The sequence below is a fragment of the Pollachius pollachius genome (assembly GCF_949987615.1).
Source record: "Pollachius pollachius genome assembly, chromosome: 15".
Lineage (NCBI taxonomy): Eukaryota > Metazoa > Chordata > Actinopteri > Gadiformes > Gadidae > Pollachius > Pollachius pollachius.
Window position 1 is genome coordinate 5,699,392 of NC_136948.1, and position 20,373 is coordinate 5,719,764.

Consider the following 20,373-nt stretch of genomic DNA (forward strand, 5'->3'; position numbering starts at 1 on the left):
AGAGGGAACAGGACAGAGGAAACAGGACAGAGGGAACAGGACAGAGGGAACAGGACAGAGGGAACAGGACAGAGGGAACAGGACAGTTTGTACCCATCAGCAGGCTGGTAGCTGCAGGACAGACTGATCAGACCCACGGCCGCAGGACAGGCTAAAGATAGTCCCAAAGTGTCGAGGGAACGTAAACCGCTCTGGCTACAGAGAACCCGCTGGGCCGTTATAAACCCATGTCCCATATCCCCGGAGGCCAAGCCCAAACCAGGCCCGTAATTTAGACGCCTCACACGCCACCCAGCGCGGCCGCACTGTAAATACCGGTTGGTCCTGGGCTTTCTCAGCTAGCAGCCCTGGCCTGAGTTAGCGGTTAGCTTAGTTAGCGCTGGGCTGAGTTAACGGTTAGCTAACGTAGCACTGGGCTAAGTTAGCGGTTAGCTAACATAGCTCTGGGCTAAGTTAGCGGCTACCTACCGTAAAGCCGTGCTTAGTTAGTGGTTATCTACGGTAGCGCTGGGCTGAGTTAGCAGCTACCTAGCGTAAAGCCGGGCTGAGTTAGCGGTTATCTACGGTAGCGCTGGGCTGAGTTAGCAGCTACCTAATGTAAAACTGGGCTGAGTTAGCGGCTAGCTTATGTGGCGCTGGGCTAAGTTAGCGGCTAGCTACCTGGTGCCGGTGCAATATTGCTGGGTGTCGGGGGGAGGGGCCACCGGAAGCTCCTGCACCCCAGGACAGCCGAGGCCGCTGGGCCCGCCGGCCGCCACGCGCCCGTCAGGGCAGCAGCCGTACTGTGATTGGCTGCAGTGGATGGCGGGGGCGGAGCTGTGGGGGTCGTGCACGGTGCCGGTCACCGAGCCGTGGACTGCGGAGAGACGGAGGGGGAGGTTCACGTGTCAGTCGTTGATTAGCATTCGGGTCTCCTTCCTCCCTCTTTTGTGGGGTCGTTGGGGTCTCAGGGTCATGGGGTCGCCGGTTCAATGCTCAGTAGGGGAGTCCCCCCCCGCTGTGAGTGGGATGCTTGCAGCGTGCGGATGACCCCAGGCGGAGGTGAACTCCAGCGCAGAGTTCATCAGAACCTTTATCTAACTGATGAGCTGCTTTACTGGTAACCGGAAGGTTGCTAGTTCGATCCCTTTGCTAGGCTCCTCCGAGTGTCGAGGTGTCCCTGAGCAAGGGACCTCACCCTTACTGCTCCCGACAAGATGGCTGTCGCCTTGCATGGTTGACACCGCCGTCGGTGTGTGAATGTGTGCATGAATGGATGAATGTTGTAAAGCACTTTGAGTGGCCACTGGTTAGAAAGGCGCTTTGTAAACGCACTCCGTTTACCATCTACCATTTTACAAGAGGTAGAGCTGGCTTTAACCCTGCCAGGGTCGTGTTGGGGGTGTGATTCCCAGTGTGTGACGCTATTAGCATGCTCACGGTGTTTGCAGACGATGTGAAAACACCTCCCAACTCTCTCCTATCTGTTTCTATTTGTACACAAACGCAGAGCAGGTAGGGGATCCACATCTGAACAAACCCAAGAATTCCTTTTCAATAGCATTCCGGGGTGCGTTGGGCCGCCTGTACTGTACCGGGGGTGAGGGGTAGGGAGGAGGGGAGGCGGGGTGAGGCGGGGGTGGGGTTGGGGTACCGGGCAGAGTACGTCAGCAGCAGGCCCATGCAGCACAGCCCAGATCATCGGCGCACTCGCTAGCACACTCGAGTGAACAGCAGATATTTAGATCAGGCTGACGCAGAGCTGGGATGTCCAGAGGCTCTGAATAATAAGGGGGGGGGTTGGGAGGGTTTGGATGTCAGTCACGACTGGGACACTTTTTTGAACTGGTGCACTGGGGACACGCGAATGCATTTCATTTATTTATTTTAAGGACAGTGCACATTAATCTACATTTCTGTAAATGTGGCAGTGTTAGCCAGCAGGCTAATTTTCAGCTGTAGCCCTTTGGCAAGATGTTAAGCTAGGCACAGGATGGATGAAAAGTAAAACATATTAGGCATTGCTTCTGTCGTCGGTTCTCCTGGGAACAGAGGGTTCCATGGGAGGGTTCTAGAATCAGGGGCTTCTGTGTTCCAAGGGGAACCAAATCAATCATGATGGAGAGATTAGATGAGAGATGTTCAAGTTTTAGGTATTAACTTAGAGATAATGTACTATTATTATTTGTAATACATTTTAATCCAAAGTGTCCTAAAGTGAATTCAGATACTTGGTAGAGGGGATTAGGGCATCCTGCTCAAGGATGACGACCGGTAGGCTGTCAACAACAGGGATCGAACGCACCACCTTCTGTCTTGGATTTAGATGCCTAAACCAAGACTAAACTGTCCTGATGGTTAGGTTTAGGTAAGGGTTGGGTGAGGCTAAGGTCTGGGTTAAGTTCGAGGGAGGAGAGTCAAGAGGGATTCTAACCTGTGGTGGGCACCTCTGGAACGTAGGGGGTGAATCCGGTCTGTGTGTTGTCATGTCCTGTGGGGTCCTGAACGCTGGGAACCACTGAAGATACAGGGTCACAAAACACCAAGTTAACCACTGAAGAAACAGGGTCACAAAACACAAAGTTAACAACTAAAGATACAGGGTCACAAAACACCAAGTTAACTACTGAAGATACAGGGTCACAAAACACCAAGTAAACCACTGAAGATACAGGGTCACAAAACACCAAGTTAACCCCTGAAAGTACAGGGTCACAAAACACCAAACTAACAACTGAAGATACAGGGTCACAAAACACCAAGTTAACCACTGAAGATACAGGGTCACAAAACACCAAGTTAACCACTGAAGATACAGGGTCACAAAACACAAAACACCACGTCATTCACGTCTTATCTGCACAATATTTGATAGCTTTTCCTTTGTATATTATCCCTATTCTGTGTTCTGAATATGTGATTGCCTATCGCAAGTAAGTATGGTAAAATGTCTTCTTCCAAACTTTTGAAGTTGTGTCATGAACATGGAAAACCCCATAATCAGTCATTCCGTTTCACATTCAGTTTCATTCAAACTCAAAAACCCTCAAGCAGTCGCCGCCAAACCACAATAAACCATCCTTTAGTTTCACTTTGCTTTCACTTTCACTTTGAATGTGGTTCTCCAGATCAGAACCAGGCAGTCTGATTGGCCGTGGTTCTCCAGATCAGAACCAGGCCGTCTGATTGACTGGTTCTCCATGGCAGAACCAGGCAGTCTGATTGGCCGTGGTTCTCCAGGGCAGAACCAGGCCGTCTGATTGACTGGTTCTCCAGAGCAGAACCAGGCGGTCTGATTGACAGGTTCTCTGGATCAGAACCAGGCGGCGGTCTGCAGGCGGTCAGACTCACGCTGCGGCCGGCGGCAGGCCTGGCTGTTGCAGCTCTCGGCGGCGGCGGGTTGGGGCTGGGCGGAGCACCGCTCCTGGGGGTACAGGTTCCGGTCGGCGTCGGCGCACATCACCCGGCGGTCCCTCAGACCCCCGCCGCAGCTCCGGGAGCACTGAGGACCCGGGAGAGGACAGAGGGGTGAGCGGGGTCAAACTCAGGTGGAGTGAGGAGCAGCGTGGGTCCTGCTTCAAAATACTGTGGATACATCCCCCGTCAGAGATGAGGAGGGGAGAGCTAGTTTGGGTCTGGATGTGTGTGTGCAGGACTGTGTGTGTGTATGCAGGTCTGTCTGTGTGTGTGTGTGTATGTGTGTAGGTACGTGTGTCTTTATGCAGGTGTGTGTGTGTGTGTGTGTGTGTGCAGGTCTGTGTGTATGTGTGTGTATGCAGGTGTGTGTGTGTGTGGGTTTTAGGTCTGCATGTGTGTGTGTGTGTAGTTCTGTGTGTGTGTGTGCGTGTGTTTATGTGTAGGTCTGCTTGTCTGTGTGTGTTTGCAGGTTCGGGTGTATATCTGTGTGTGTGTGTGTGTGTGTGTGTGTGTGTGTGTGTGTGTGTGTGTGTGTGTGTTTTCAGGTACGGGTGTCTCTGTGTGTGTGTGTGTGTGTGTGTGTGTGTGTGTGTGTGTGTGTGTGTGTGTGTGTGTGTGTGTGTGTGGTAAACCCACCAGTCCCCAGTCTCCAACGTGCCAGCCAATCGCGCGGCGTGGGCAGGGCGCCATCTGGCAGGCCTGGGTGGCGAGGGGGCGGGGCAAGGCGCTGCAGGCCGCCTCCTCCAGCCTCATCCCCCCGGACCCCGAGCAGGTCACCTCCCGGGTCTGGTCCCCGTCCCCGCAGGACACCGAGCACTGGAGGAGGACCAGGGGAGAGACCGTCAACACTCACCATCATCATCATCATCACCCCTCCCCTCCTCATCATCATTTTGTTCACCACTACAGCCTTCATCGTCATCATCCTCACCCCTCCCCTCCTCCTCACCATCATCATCATCACCACTACAACCTTCAACATCATCATCACTACCACCTTCATCACCATCATCATCATCATCACCACTAACACCTTCATCATCACTACCACCTTCATCACCACTACCACTACCACCGTCATCATCATCACCACTACCACCTTCATCATCATCATCATCATCATCATCTCCAGCACTACCACCTTCATCATCATCATCATCATCATCACCACTACCACCTTCATCATCATCATCATCATCATCACCACTACCACCTTCATCATCATCATCATCATCACTACCACCTTCATCATCATCATCATCACCACTACCACCTTCATCATCATCATCATCATCACCACCACTACCACCTTCATCATCATCAGGACTCCCCTCATCATCAGCGTCACTACCACTATCAGCATCGTCATCATCACTATCTTCACTACTATCACCTTCATCATCATCATCATCACCACCGCCACCACCAGCTTCCTCATCATCATCACCCCTCCCCGTCATCATCATCACCCCTCCCCACCTTCATCATCACCACAACCACCTTCATCCTCATCATCATCATCACCAGTCACCTCATCATCATCCCCACCATCATCATCATCATCATCATCATCAACCCAACTACCGCCTTCATCATCATCCTCTCCACGACTCCCCTCATCATCATCACGACCATCATCATCATCAACCAAACTACCGCCTTCATCCTCATCCTCCCCCTCCCCTCCTCATCATCACCACTCTCCTCCTCCTCCTCCTCCCCTACCTGGCTCCAGCTGCTGACTCTGTACTCGGCACACCTCTGCATGTTGCAGGTCTGCAGAGTGGGCGGGGCCTCGGAGAAGGCCGCGCAGACGGCGTCCTCCACCACGCGGGGCCCAGATGCATCGTGGGACACGCACTGGACGCTGCGCAGCTGGGAGCCCCCTCCGCAGGTGACCGAACACGTGTTCCACTCCCCCGTCGTCCAGCTAAAGGGGGGAACGAGGCGGGGGTCAGAATCGCCCAAATATGGACTTCCATTTCAGACAGGATTATGACAGGTTAAGAGCGAATGGGACGGGAGAATGTTAGAACGTGAAAACGTTGTTGTCACTCACCGTTAGTTACAACACACTACTGGTCCACATCTATTTACTGTGTAGTCATTTAGGAACTCAATGCCTTCGAGGCACCATGATGGAGCAGGTCGGGGTTAGGGTTGCCTCTTGCTCAAGGGCTCTATCAGGATATTGGGACTCGAACCCAGAACCTTGGGGCTGAGAGTCAAACACCCTCTATCCACACCATCCTGCCTCTGATGTACTTCACTCAAAGTCCCCTCGTGGTGGATGGGCTTCGAGAGTCAGCGTTAGACCCAGCTGAATACTACCACCCCCCCCACGCCCCTAAACACTATGCCCTTTGACCCAGGAAGTGCTCAAATGAGCGGTAAACACCAACCGACACAAAAGCCACACTAATTGACGGTGACGGGGAGCTGGACCCGCTAAACTGTTTTGTACAGCAATCAGGGAGCTCTAGGGGTCAAAGGTCACATGAAGTAAAGCTCTTTGATGTGACCCCCCCCCTTCCCACTGAGAGGCAGAGTGTAGCTCGTTATCGGTTTTGTCACTGCCTCCTGATGCCGTGGGAGAACAGCCAGTGCTAACGCTAAACGTAGCGCTAATACTGAACAAAGAGGCTGAAGCTAACCACTTGTGCTAATACTGAACACAGACGCTAACCACTGGTGCTAATACTGAACACAGGCTAACGTTAAACACTGGTACTAATACTGAACACAGAGGCTAATGCTAAACACTGGTGCTAATACTGAACACAGGCTAACGTTAAACACTGGTGCTAATACTGAACACAGAGGCTAATGCTAAACACTGGTGCTAATACTGAACACAGACGCTTACGCTAAACACTGGTTCTAATAGCTACAGACACTATTAAGGAAACACAGGAGCTAACACTAGGGAAAGCTCAAACACTTCTGAGGAAACAGAGGCCGCGGTCAAATTAGAAAACTAAAAGAATCTGTCAAATTCCAGCGGCCGGGTATTTGTCAAGTAACTCCCTAAAAACGATTTTAGGGAGTAAGGATAACAAAATGGATGATTGATACACATTTTAGTTTTAAAAATGTGATTTGTTATAATCGTTGTCCTCTCCCCTCCATGTTTGAGCTGGGGAACAGGTCCAGCTAGTCCGGCCTGGAGGTGACCTGTAGGAGGTTACCTGTAGGGCCTGGGCCTCTCTGTGGGGCTCCACAACAGTGGGGCGTACAGGAACGCCATCCTTATGAGACACACCAGCGCAACAAGCTGCTTCAACAACCATCAGCCCCACCACCACGTCTTAGCAGAGCCACTCATCATTAGCCTTAAACATTAGCGTCTTGGACTATAAAACAGCCTACATAAAACTACAACTACATTAAATAATAGTGTCTTTACCCTAAAATGTGAATACGTTCAAGAATACGGCCTTCGATCTAATAAATCCAAGGCCTTATTCTTTATTAAACCAATCATTAAGCAATACTATTGGGAATAATCCATACTCAAAAGCATCATATTAAACATACATCATATATATCGTCAGTACACAGTCATCAGGGCAACGTGATGACTTGAATCGTCCCTGGTCTGTCCTGGTGTACCTGTGTGTCAGGGGGCAGGCCTGGGCGTTGCAGGTGCGATTGCTCGAGGGTCGGGGCAGAGAGGCACACAGGTAGTCGGGGAACACCTCGTTATCGACGGCACAGAACACCAGACGGGACTGGAAGCCTGAAACAGTCCATCAGAAAACTCATCAGGAACAGAATACAGCAAAAAGACAAATTCTAGATTGGAAACCACTGTGTGAGCTCACACACTGGTGTGAGCTCACACCAGTGTGTGTGTGTGTGTGTGTGTGTGCCTGTGTGTGTGTGTGTGTGTGTGTGTGTGTGCCTGTGTGTGCCTGTGTGCGTGCTGATCAGCTAACCTGACAGAATCACCGATCCTTTCATGGGACACACACACAAACGCACAGGCATGCACACACACACACACACACAAACGCACAGGCACACACACACACAAGCAGAGCCACATGCACACGCACAAGCAGAGGAACACGCGCACACACACACACACACACACACACACACACACACACACACACACACACACACAGGCACACGTAGACGCACACACACACACACACTGGCTGACTCACTGAGGTCATAAAAGATCCCAGGGCACTTATCGCAAAGAGTAGGAGATTCCCCGGCGTCCTGGCTAAAACTGCCCAACCTAACCCTAACCTAATCATCCCCCTGTACGATTGGCTTATTCATTAATTCCCTCACTCTCCACCTCAAGCTGGTGTGTGGTGAGCATTCTGGCGCTGATTGGCTGCCGTGCATCCCCCAAGTGGGTGCTACACATTGGCAGTGGTTAGGTCCCCCCCTTTACTGTAAAGCGTCTTTGAGTGTCCGGAAACCGCTACATAAATTCAATCAACTATTATTACTGGTGTGAGCTCAACCCAATATCGGCCTCCAAGACGCTGTAAAAATGACCCAGTGGTCAGCGATCGATACCGTAGTCGTCAGACATAACGACCAGGTGGTGAGGCCTCTCACCTGATCCACACTCCTTGCTGCAGGCCGCCCAGGAGCCGTAGCTCCAGAAGTACCCCTGCCGGGAGCGTCCGTTGGGAAGGTAGTACTCAAAATCGACCCCCTGGTTTGGCTCCTGGCTGATCATCTGAAACGGACAGAACCGCCCGTTAATCCATCCGTTCATTGGACCATGGCAAATGGACTGCATTAATAAAGCACTCAAAGCGCTTTACAATACTCCATAACATTCACCCATTCACACGCCAACGGCGGCATCGACAATTCAAGGCGACAGCCAGCTCGTAGGGAGAAGTTAGGGTGAGGTGTCTTGCTCAGGGACACCTCAACACTCAGCTAGGAAGAGCAGGGGATCGAACTAGCAACCTTGCGGTTACCAGTCAACCCGCTCTACCTCCTGGGCTACTGCCTCCCCGGACCACCACCGATGAATGGCAAATACTGTCCAACTCTCAAATGTTTTCCGTTTCATGTCTCCATCTGGGGTGACCACAGATGGAGACTAACTAGAATGAAGACAGAAATAAATCATAAAGAAGAAAAAGAAGAAAAAGTAAGAAATTATCTGTGAGTGACTGTTAGAAGAAGTGATGGTCTATCAAGGAAATGACTCAAAGATAAGGATTGCGTCCATTGTCAGAACCATTGCTGTGTTCTTTCTGAGGTTCTGAGGATCTGAGGTCCTGGTTCCTCACCTCGATGACGAGGGGCTCGGTGGTGGGGCCGCGGCCGATGATGGTCTCGGGCGTGTTGCCCCCCTCTGGCCCGCGCTGGTAGTACAGCACGGTGCCGGCCACGGGGCTGGAGCGGGAGAACTCGATGACCCAGTGGCCGTTCAGGTAGTACTCCCCCCGCAGGTTCTTGATGGCTGAGCCGAGGAGGAACCGAGGAGCGGAGGAGCAGAGGAGCAGAAGAACGATGAGGAACAGAGGAACCAAGGCCCAACCGCTAAACCCTTAACCACGCAACCTAAAATACGCTAGGAGACGAGCGAATGATATCGATCACTTTATACAATTATTTCAGATGGAGATTTGTGTGTTCTTGTATCATTTAACCTCATTTAACCTAATTTAACCTGAAAAAAACTCTTTGACTATTCCAGAAGAAAGGATATCTAAATGAGCTAAACGGTTTGCTAGTACGACGCAAATAAATGTATTTCCATCGCCCATTTGAAAACAACAGAGACAGCTCTTAACAGATTAAAAAGGTGTTTAGGGAACTATTCAAATCCCAACAGAGACAACTACAGGTCCCAGTCTTTGCTGCGGCTCACCGAAGTAGTTGCGAGTGGGCGTGGTCTCTGTGATGCGGATGCTGGTCGCGCCTACAGGGATGATGAACATCTGGTTGTAACCTGCGGGAAAAAGACCGTTCATTCATAAAGATCTGTCCTATAAAGACTGATTATTCATAAAGATCTGTCCTGATGCAGTTAGGCTAACGCTGAGGCTAATGCTAATGCTTATGCCAAAACTAACGCTAAGGCTAATTATAAGGCTAACACTAGGGTTAATGCTAAGGCTAATTATAAGGCTAACACTAGGGTTAATGCTAATGCTAATGCTTATGCTAAAACTAACGCTCAGGCTTATTATAAGGCTAACACCATGGTTAATGCTAATGCTAATGCTAGCCGTACCGTTGGGCAGGCTCTGGACAGAGAAGGTGTTCTGGACGCGGCGGCAGGACTGGCCGCTCCCTCCGCACTGAAGACACGCATCCTCCTGCTGGGTGGACTCCAGGAGGTTGTCACAGCCCAGACGCTGTGCAAGCAGAGGCCCACGCACACACACAAGCAGAGGCACACAGACACACACAAACACACAAGCAGAGGCACACGCACACACACACAAGAAGAGGCACACAGACACACGCGTACACACAAGCAGAGGCACACGCACACACACATACACACAAGCAGAGGCACACACACACACACACACACACACACAGACACACAGACGAACAGACACACGCACACAGACACACGCACACAGACAAACCCGTCCAAGCCCACAAACACACAGGAGGGAGAAAATATGTTTCTTGTTGTTAAAAGGGTCAATCAGGGTTTGAATTAAAGAATAAGAATAAGTCTGTAAAATATCACATGAACAGCCAACCTAACCGGTTATGACCGGTCATAACCGGCGGTGACCGGTCCTAACCGGCGCTGACTGCCTGTTACCTTGCAGACTCCGCCCACGCAGACGTCGCGGCGGCCAGGGTGGCACGGCGTACCGTCGGCCACGGAGCTGCGGTGGCGGTAGAAGAAGTTCTCCCCGCGCGGCATGCAGTTCAGCTCGCACGGGTTCTCCGCTGCGGAGGGGCAGGGAGCAAGGGTCGGGGGTCAGGAGACTCGACCCACACAGACAGGAGATCCGGGTTCAAGTTCCATGCTAGCTGCATCATGGTGATGCTAACCCTCTAGCTCAGCCAACCAGCTTCTGCTCTTTAGCTCATTTGATGACACTGAATTCGTATGTAGTCAGCAAAAGACTCAGGACTCAAGTCCTTGCACTTAAAAATAGTACTTAGTAGCAGTAGTATTATTGTGTGGCATCTTATCCTAGCTATCTTTGTTGTATACGGGGAATGGGTTAACATAACAATTGTTAGGGCCTGGCACTTGGTGCTATGAACATCCTTACTGCACCGACAGCGATATATCGTTGTTTCTCTTTCTTCTGAAAAATGTGAGATGAGATTACTGCAAGTCGCTTTGGATAAAAGCGTCTGCTAAATGCCCTAAGTGTAAAAAATAAAAATATAGATAGTATTTGGCATAGCTAGTCGTATAGCAAATATATGTGCATACAATATATGTACGTAACATGTTGATGACTTTGATATTGTACGTAGTAAACAAAAGAGCGTATTCTCTAGGAGGGGACATCGATCTGAGGGTGGTGAAGTGGAGCCCGAGGACGTGTTGGTCGGTGTGAATCATTTGTGTGTGTTTGGAGGACCAACCACCGTAGTAGGGGAGCCACTTGTAGCGTTTGCCCTGGAAGTCGGTCCCGTCGAATTGAGAACACTGCTCCTCACGGAAGTCCCTGGAACCTTCCGGACAGTCCTGCTCCGACCGAAAGGAGAGCAGAGGGAGAGGTCAGAGGTTAAAACACATCCCTGCCGTCTACGTCAAAGGGAGATGAAAGCTAAATGAAGCAACCCAACACTTTTTTTCAAATGACTAGTGCAAAAGGGTTCAAGAAGTTGCACGAAGTTGCTATGACGCAAACAAGAAAGTTAATTGCCAACTCCCTAAGTCAGTGACTCTACGGGAAGTCGATGACATTATTTGATCATTTATTACTGAGGACTGCTTTCATGGTGTAAAAACAAGAATAGGCCCGACACTTAAAGGTCCCACATTATACCACCAGGTGTGATTGTGATGAGCCGTTACAAGATGTTTTGAAAATCTGCCTCTTCTGACATCACAAGTTGGCCTGTCCACCTAGATGTATGACGGATAGATGAGCAACGTTTGCTACAGTCCACTGGGTAGGCTGGTAGACTGATCTATCCAGCACACATCTAGGGGGACACGCCCACTTGTGATGTCAGAAGAGGCAGATTTTCAAAACAGCTTGTAACGGCTAATCACACTCACACCTGGTGGTGCAATATGGGACCTTTAATGTGCAGGCTAGACCAATCAGTAACAAAACGTTAAACGCTCCCACACTTGACGGGGCAAGAAAGGGGAAACGTTTTCTACGGTGAAAGGGATAAGGAGACAGAGGCAGATGGTAAACGGGGAATGACAGTAACACAGGGGGACAGGTGAGTCCATGGGTTCACCTGGACGTTGCAGGAGCTGTACGACTTGTCTGGACCCACGCAGTTGTGGCCGCCGTCCGTCCTGAACAGAGAGAATCAGAAGCAGGATGAGCAAGAGGTCCTGGGTCTAAAACAAAGGGGAGGAACGTGAGCAGTCCAACATCGGAGTACTAAAACAGAGAAGCTCCTCAAAAGTGACTGTGAAGTAACAGATCATCTTCCTGAACAGAGCAGAACTCAGCAGTAACAGAATACAGGAATACATATCACAGTATCAAACATTTTGGAGTGATTTGTTTATGGATATAGAACAAGGTGTGTCGTTGACATCATGTGAGAGGAGCTACAAGTTATAAGTACCACTCATAACTCTTTCATTACACCCCCCCCCCCCACACACACGCACACACACACACACACACACACACACACACACACACACACACACACACTCACACACTCACACACACACACACAGGAATGCATATACAGTAAGAACAGCCTTTGCATTGCCCCAGAGGCTTGAATCCAAAAGACAGACAGAAAGACAGGTAGGCAGGTAGACCGGCCGACAGAACTATTCCTCCAGGCGTGTCAACAAAGAGACACATCAAATGTCGGCAGGAGGGAAACCCTCAGGACGTAAAGGCCTTCTGTTTTAGAATTCAAGGAAAGAACCACGGTTCTGATGCGAGACGTAGTGGCACGCTTAAAGGGGACATATTATACCACAGGTGTGAGTGTCAGTCCACCTAGATGTATGACGGATAGATGAGCAACGTTTGCTACAGTCCACTGGGTAGGCTGGTAGACGGATCTATGCAGCACACATCTAGTTGGACACGCCCACTTGTGATGTCAGAAGAAGCCGATTTCCAAAACGGCTTGTAATGGCTGATCACACTCACACCGGGTGGTATAATATGTCACCTTTAAGCACACGGCAGAATGCCTCCACCCCTTTAATCCGCGGTAATGATACGGGATCGGGACCGGGTTTCTGATAAAGCCCATCCACACTGTGACTCAGAGTACAGGAGAAAAGCCTCCTGGGAGTTCTGAGAAATCAGTCCAACAAGACAAAACATGGTCCGTACGTCCGTCCTCCGCCAAAGTACCCATCATACTCTTAGTCAGGCTGTGACTATCAACCTGGTCTCCATGGAGACGCACGTCTAGACCGACACTCTGATTGACTCACTGGCTCACACTCCGAGGGCGGGTCCGTACACTGGAGAACCTACTAGAACCCTCCAGAACAGGGCTAGTTCTAGACACAGGACTGAGGGCGGTTTCAGGGTTATTTAAATATCATTTACAGTTTGTTTCTGACTGGTCGGCCATTTGGGTTACAAAACATAAATTCTCTTTTAGTTGGACCACAGACTTTGAATTGACCTGAACTCAACTTTGAAGGCTTGCACCGTGGATGCAAGCAGAGACACCTTGTGAATATAGACATCTGTGTATACCTTAAGGAAACGACTCCCTTTAAAACCCACTAAATCATGCCCTCTCGCCTCAGGCCACCGCGGGCACCTGACATGTTGGAGCGGATATATGGATTCACTAATGCTCTGCTCGTGGGCCTTTCGTCGCTCAGACTGCTAACGTCAAGGTTCCCTTCCCTCAGGCTCCTGACACGAGCACACGAGTGGAGCGTTCTCTCAGGTCTCAGGTATTCACAGGGTAAACACCTTGTCTGGCTGCGGCCGTGGGGGAGATAACACCGTCCGCCCGGTCGGGGAAGCAAACTGACGGCCCTAGCTATGACCGCGTCAGTCTTTAGAGATTCATTCGAGCATTTGAATGCTTTATTCATGAGAGATACAATGAGAGTAAGACAGGAAGGTATGGGAGAGAGACAGGGGAGGGCAGGCCGCCAATGACCGACGGCTGGAATCAAACCCGGGTCGCTTATAATAACGTTAATGTTTGCGTCTTCCCTTATCGTGTATTTGATGTATTTTCTTTATAATTTCGGGTAGTTTTACCGTTTCTCTTTACATTTTAATACTCTCCTGTGCTTGCTGCTGTGGACCCAGAATCTCCTGTCATCCTGGATAAATAAACCACTGTCTTATCTCTAGCTGGAATATAAACAGTACAAGTGCATCGTCTGGAATATGTGGGTGGGGGGGAGATGAATAAAGCCCGAGGCTTCAGAGGAAGTGTCTGGAAGAGCCCCTAGTTTGGGCTAGAGGGGAATCTTACTGGGGAAGAGACGTCCGTCCGGGGTGTGGTGGAACATGGACATAAATAGATCAAGCTTGATGACTATAAGGGTTCACCTCCTGCTTGCTCTATTAAAGAATAACAACCTTGTCAGAAGAATGACAGCACAGAGGCCCTGGAGGAGCAGAAACAGCCTGAACCTGTCCCAACTGGACCCAGACACAAAGGCAGGATCAGCTCACCAGTCTTTACACGTACCTGCCGGCCAACCTCTGACAAAGGGCTGGCCCCCGTCGGACCGGGACCACGCCCTGTTCCCTCTCTGCCTGAGTACGTCGAGATCTTTCTCTCTCCCTCTCTCTCAGAAAGAACACAACATCACGTCCTTTTAAAAAGGCACAGAAATGGTCCACCTTTGGGTGTCGAATCAACTGGCATATAATCGCTTAGTAAGAATCAAGAATCATTTATATGAAACCTTATACACCAAAGAGACGGAGAGGGGCAGAGAAAGGGATGGATAGTGTATGTGTGAGTGAGTGAGTGAGTGAGTGAGTGAGTGAGTGAGTGACTGAGTGACTGAGTGACTGAGTGAGTGACTGAGTGAGGTTGTGTGTGTCTGTTTCTGTGTGTGCGTGCGTGCGTGCGTTTCTGTGCGCTCAATCAAACCGCTTCTATGGGAACTGCCTGTTTACACGCTCTACATCCAGATCCGTGCGCTGCACTAGCGTGGTACCTCTGGGTGATGCAGCGTCTGGTTCTCATGGTAACGCCGCTTCCACAGGTGCGACTGCATTCTCCGTACGGCCCCCAGGGCTCCCAGTTGTCTCCGGTGGGCACCTGCGGACAGACGGCCGGTCCAGAGCCCGTTAGGGACCACTGACTACTAAAGCAGCGCTCAGTGAGGACGAGACACAGGAAGGGGTTAAGGAGCAAGCAGGGGTCAGGGTTCAGGGGTCGGGGGGGGGGGACTACAGGTAGACTGTGGGCATCGGGGATCAAACCCGGCCGTATTCAGCTGTAGTTGAGGGTCTTTAGTTACCATTAGTGCTGGAACCAGGAGCAGCGGGAGGATGGCCAGGGACACCAGCATCTGGGAGGAAGCACACAGGTGAGTTAGGCCTCCTGTTAGACGAACACACCTGCTGCGTCTGAGGTGGGAGCAGGACTCGTAGAACCTAGTGGACTATACTACAAACAGGCCACCACATGCCTGCTTTTAGGCACGTTTGAGGGTAGGCCTAGTGGACTGGACTAAAAACAGGCAAGGACCACTTTCTGCTCTGGCCATCAGCGTTGGCCTTTAACTCAGATTGTCTCTTTATCTCTGTGATACGTAAAGTGAGTGCTTTCTCCTCCCGACTGCTCAACCGACCCGAACCACGATGTCACGCGTGAGGGTTTGGCCCCCTGTGGAGAGTATCTCTGGGGCCTCAGACCTGGGGGCGAGACCCATCCTCACACAACCCGACGCTGCCTCGCCTATGGGTGTATACTGTGTTCATACTGAGCTGTAATGGGAACCAGCTTGGATCCACTTGGTTTGTTTACCCAGGTCCGCATTTCCTGTCAGATGACCCCAGAGCTGGCTCATGTGTATTGTTGGGTATACGTATATTGTGTGATGCATTTTGTATATGCATTACCAAAATACAGTTTGTACCTAATGTATAACAATAATATAAGCATAAGCGATTTAACTGTGATGAATTGATTCATGTTATTAAAGAGCCTGTTGAAAGTTCACAAAGGGTAACGAGGGTTTACTGTGAGGAAGTCATTTCTCAAGCCACCCTAATCAATACTATTTCAATAAAGTCTCGATAGTCCAAGAGAGCGTCCGCCCCGTTTCTCGATCACATCTTTAGAAAGACTAAATTATTATGTAGTCTTTAAACGTGTCACTTGAAGGATTGGTACTCCTATCATTCATAAACATGCCTTGTTGAAACACAAACATGCCGAAGTCGAATCAAATCCCAAAGTTTAATAACGTGCGTAATCAGTGTCACGCTGACTGGGTTTAAATGAACCACCACCGTTTACCAGACACACTCATGTTATTATCTCCTCATCAACTATTTCTTGGCTGTACAGAATGAAGGCACTCTTGCAATAAGAGGTTCCCCCGCTAAACACTGTCTGACTGTTTGAATAAAACGGTGAAAACAACAACCTTACCCGAGCCTGGTTTAAGAAGAGAACTTACTTTGTAAGTGATGATCGCGATCCACGGGACTGCTAAACGCCTGGTAAAGCTCCTCGGGGCGGACTCAGAGGAACCCGGTGTGGCCCACACTGTGTGGAGGTGGTCCTGATATAGGACGGGAGGCAGGCTGGTCCCCGCTGTCTCCGCTGGGGGCTCGACAGGAAGCGCACAGGAGGAGGAACAACTCGCGGATCAATGTGTGCTACTGCTGCAGTGGCGGCGCACTCACGGCTCCTGTAATCACTGCGCGTAAAGGGCAATTACGGGCCCCCGTAACTCAAGAGGCTCCGCAGCCTTTTCACGCACTGTAATTTAAGGAGAATTAAAAATAACGGTAAATCAGCGTGTGCGCTTGTTGTTGCGCACTATAGGTGGTTCTTAGGGAAGTTTACGGCCACTTTAGTGCTAACCAACGTCCTCATTATGTCGCTATGCTCCGGGAATGCGGGTACGGGGATATCCGCAAATACCCCAGACCGTGTTTATCCAGTTATCGCAACTGAAATCTTGGTGTTAGTTAAAGGTAGGATATTGATGGTAAAAATGGAAAGTACAGCTAATTGTATGCCGATATGACACGAGGAAGGAGTGAAAGTGACAGTAGGCCTGCTATGAAATTGAGGCAAACCACTCTTGGCGCAATCAAATCACCGCCCAGTTATTTTCATATTCAGGCCTAAGAAACGACAGCGTGTCTCCCACAGCTGGGCGTTATTTATTACATGCAGACATATAAACATCACACAACTTATTTCGGGCTTATAGTGCAGAACCTTCTCGCCATGTGAAAGACGCGTTTGTCCTTCATGTTCCAAAAGCGTTCAGAAAGTACTTGTGCGTGTTTGTGTGTCCCACTTTGCGCCCGCAGAGTCAGAGACCGACACGTACCAACCGAGGTTCGGACAAACATGGACTGCGTGGGATGTGTTCCTCAAACATACATGATGCATACATAATCAGTGTGTTACGCGGAACCGGAGCCAGGATTCTTGCACCATAGACCAGCTCAACCCAAAAACGAAATAGCCGTATATAGACGACAGACTCCAAGAGAAATGTGTCTAGTCGTAATGACATCCTTAGGCTTATGTTTTAGTAAGTATGGTTGGCTGATCAGCAAATCCTATAAGTGAAGTAAAACCATATTGCAAACTAAAACTGACTGTTGAGCATAATTTGCAGGGGAGGACACTGACAGAGTAGTTTGGGTGTGACTGCAGTGAAGAGAGGTTAAACCCAACGCCAACTTTTGGATGGCGCAATATCGTTATTTAATTTAGTTATGAAGTACCTTCTGGGAGAGTAATTGGCTCCTGAAGTGGCCAAAGTATAGTGCTTCATAGCATCCAGGAAACCCTAAGCATTGGGAAATTCTGATATTTTCACAACAAAGACCCACCTGTCATTCCCGTTGGAGTCTCGACGCCAGGGAGAGGCGAGGTTGTGATGCTTAGAGGTGTTTATTTCTTCCTGCATCCCGAGGGAGGGCCGTGAGATGTTTACTGGGAATCCGGAATATTTTGAAGGCCGCAGCCAAAGACCTGAAACTCGGGGTTCCCCTTGCCAGCTTTAACTTAGTCAATGAACCACAATCATTCATTTGGTTAGAGTCAGAGAAAAAAAAAATCAGGTAATCGTTTTCTTCTGCTTCTGGTTTCTGACCCCGGGAAGAGGTGTAAAAACTAAATCAAAGAAAGGCAAGGACTTGGGTGGAGAAGAATAATCAGCCATTGTTTATTACAGACTCAGCTCCACAAAAAGGTGACCACCCACTTCTTCTGGGCCCTGGTTCGGTTAAGATAATATCCAACACATGGGTGTAACCACACACATTCTTGGGGTGGTGGGGATATACAGTAGTAGAACATGTTAAAAATGCCCTCCTTTAACACCGTCAACAGATCTGTCTCGTTAGTTCCTATTTATGTTCAATCGATTTGCTTTTGTCAAGGAAATGCAAACAAACAAATAAAAACAAAGGAAAAGTGCATGACCTCCACCTCCCATATTGAACGCATGGTTGCGCCCAGGGACAGCCAGCCCACACACCTACATACTCTGATTCAAATGTTGGTGCTTTTATTGTTCATTTAAGAAGCTCTGAATGAATTCTCCTGAAGTTCTAAGAATCTCAGAATCAGTTCTCCTAAAGTTCTAAGAATCTCAGAATCAGTTCTCCTGAAGTTTTAAGAAACTAAGAGTCAGTTCTCCTGAAGTTCTAAGTAGCTCAGAATGAGTTCTCCTGAAGTTCTACGAAGCTCAGAATGACTTCTCCTGAGGTTCTAATCCACTTTACGACGTTCTGGGCTGTGATGCTAATCTCAGGGGTTTGATTTGGTCAGCAGTCCTCAAATATACAGTATGTTCTAAATGTGCACATTTTCATGTATAAATATCAGAATTCTGGGAAAAGCAGTTTTGGGGAGGGGTGACAGTTGGACCCCCGATGTTCGTCCGTGGTTCTGCCCCTTGATCCAAAAACGGTCTTTAAAACTGTCTTTTAGGTGGGAGCAGACAGGCTTTGGATAATTATAGAAACGTAATGAGTTCGACACGACATCCATACCCACTTTGGGAGAAAGAAAAAAAATGACCCCCTTTTCAAACAAATTCCACATTGTCTGCATCCAAAATTTTCCCCAAGAAACCCAACTTTGATTCCTGGTCATTACTTCTCTCCATGGCATTAACAAGAGCTCCAAACCCACAAGACTCTGGTTGACGTTGAAATTCCCTCAGCTTTACATTGGTCCCTCCCATCCCTAAAATGTACACATATGTTCTGTCTGGGTAAACACAAGACCTACATGTTCCAGCCACAACCATACAGGATGTCCCACCACATGCAGTTCCCCCATCCAACAAACCGGTTCTATAGCCCCCCCCCCCCCACACACATTTAGATCCAGTGTCAGGAAACCCAAGAGCCCTCCTCCTGTACCGTCCCACACCAGCCTCTCTACAGCCTTCACCTCTCCAGGGTTCCTCTTCCAGGTTCCTCTGGAGGTTCCTCTGGAGGAGCTTCTTCACAGCTGCCGGCGGAGCTTCTGCGCCTGCCGCTCCTTGGCCTCGAAGGCGTACCTGGTGTCCTGCAGCTGCTCGATGATCTCCTTGGCCTCCTTCATGTCCTGGGCCAGCTCCTCGTAGCGCTCCATCAGCTCCTGGTTCTCTCGCCGGAGCTCCACCACCAGCTGGCTGAGCTCCCCGCTCTGCTTCCCGCAGTGGGCTTTCAGCTGCTCCATCTCCGACAGCGTCTCCTCCATGCGCTGCACCAGGCTCTCCAGCTTCTCCTTGGACATCGCTGCGTTTTTTTTCCCCCAGTTCTCTCAGGTGGCCGAGCGAGGAGAGGATCCGTTAGAGGAGGGGAGTTGAAGTATCCCGTCGGAACGCGCTGGCTTCTGACTGCGCCCGGCTGTTGGTGTTTGAGGTCCAGACGGATCGCTAAGTGGTAATCCCCTCCCTTGAAGATACGCTAATCCTCTCAGGGACATGCTATTCAGGGAAGCCCTGGACCACATGGGATGTGAGCCTTTACCTGAACAACACTCCCCATGGAGTCCTCAGTGGGCAAATAGGATGAGGGTGAATGACGAGGTTACATCATCTTGTGATTCCGGTCGTGTCCCCTTCCCAAGGTGAAACAGCTTACACACCTCGCACATCGTAAGGCGTGCAAAGATCGGTGGGAGGGGACATGTCCAGAGAAATCACAAACAAATGGCGTGCGGTGTAAAACATGAGCTAAACTGTGGCGGATCAACCCACTAGTAAGATGTCCGTTTAAAGGTGAAATATTATACCGCCAGGTGTGAGTGTGATTAGCCGTTAAGAGCCGTTTTGAAAATCTTGCCCCCTCTGACATCACAAGTGAGCTTGCCCACCTAGATGTGCGCTGGATAGATCAGTCTACCAGCCTGCCCAGTGGACTGGAGCAAACGTCAACTGGCACATGTAACACCAGCGGCACAGCAGGGTGCCGCAACGGGGGGAGATCCACTGCGACAAGAAACTAAAGGCCTTGGCCGGCATCCCCCTGCAGCCAGGACAAAACGGTCCCCATGGCGACACAGTTAACACCTTGCCGTGTTCTAGGCGCTGGGCCAATCACAGGACGGGGCCAGTTGGCAGCATGGGGCGACTCGTTCACCAGGGAAATTCCCTGACCCAGAATTCCAACGGATGTTGACGGAGTTCCCACATTATGGACCTGAGTGACCCGTCGG

General features: G+C 50.0%; 1 protein-coding gene across 1 annotated transcript in view; it reads right to left on the reverse strand.

The window, feature by feature from the left end:
* The window catches only part of paplna (papilin a, proteoglycan-like sulfated glycoprotein), a gene marked incomplete at its 3' end in the record, with an annotated part of 26,502 nt that extends 10,278 nt beyond the window's left edge, over nucleotides 1-16,224 (reverse strand). Inside the window, exons 1-17 of the mRNA XM_079752083.1 lie at nucleotides 16,151-16,224; nucleotides 14,984-15,034; nucleotides 14,678-14,781; nucleotides 11,788-11,848; nucleotides 10,954-11,056; nucleotides 10,169-10,299; nucleotides 9,620-9,743; nucleotides 9,254-9,334; nucleotides 8,670-8,842; nucleotides 7,978-8,101; nucleotides 7,009-7,135; nucleotides 6,585-6,644; nucleotides 5,122-5,326; nucleotides 4,033-4,212; nucleotides 3,331-3,481; nucleotides 2,414-2,497; nucleotides 661-856 (exon numbers count right to left, since the gene is read on the reverse strand). Coding sequence (XP_079608209.1) covers nucleotides 661-856; nucleotides 2,414-2,497; nucleotides 3,331-3,481; nucleotides 4,033-4,212; nucleotides 5,122-5,326; nucleotides 6,585-6,644; nucleotides 7,009-7,135; nucleotides 7,978-8,101; nucleotides 8,670-8,842; nucleotides 9,254-9,334; nucleotides 9,620-9,743; nucleotides 10,169-10,299; nucleotides 10,954-11,056; nucleotides 11,788-11,848; nucleotides 14,678-14,781; nucleotides 14,984-15,034 — 1,955 coding nt within the window. The 5' untranslated portion in view covers nucleotides 16,151-16,224. The remainder of the gene's footprint in view (nucleotides 1-660; nucleotides 857-2,413; nucleotides 2,498-3,330; nucleotides 3,482-4,032; nucleotides 4,213-5,121; nucleotides 5,327-6,584; nucleotides 6,645-7,008; nucleotides 7,136-7,977; nucleotides 8,102-8,669; nucleotides 8,843-9,253; nucleotides 9,335-9,619; nucleotides 9,744-10,168; nucleotides 10,300-10,953; nucleotides 11,057-11,787; nucleotides 11,849-14,677; nucleotides 14,782-14,983; nucleotides 15,035-16,150) is intronic.
* Between the last annotated feature and the right edge of the window lie 4,149 nt (nucleotides 16,225-20,373).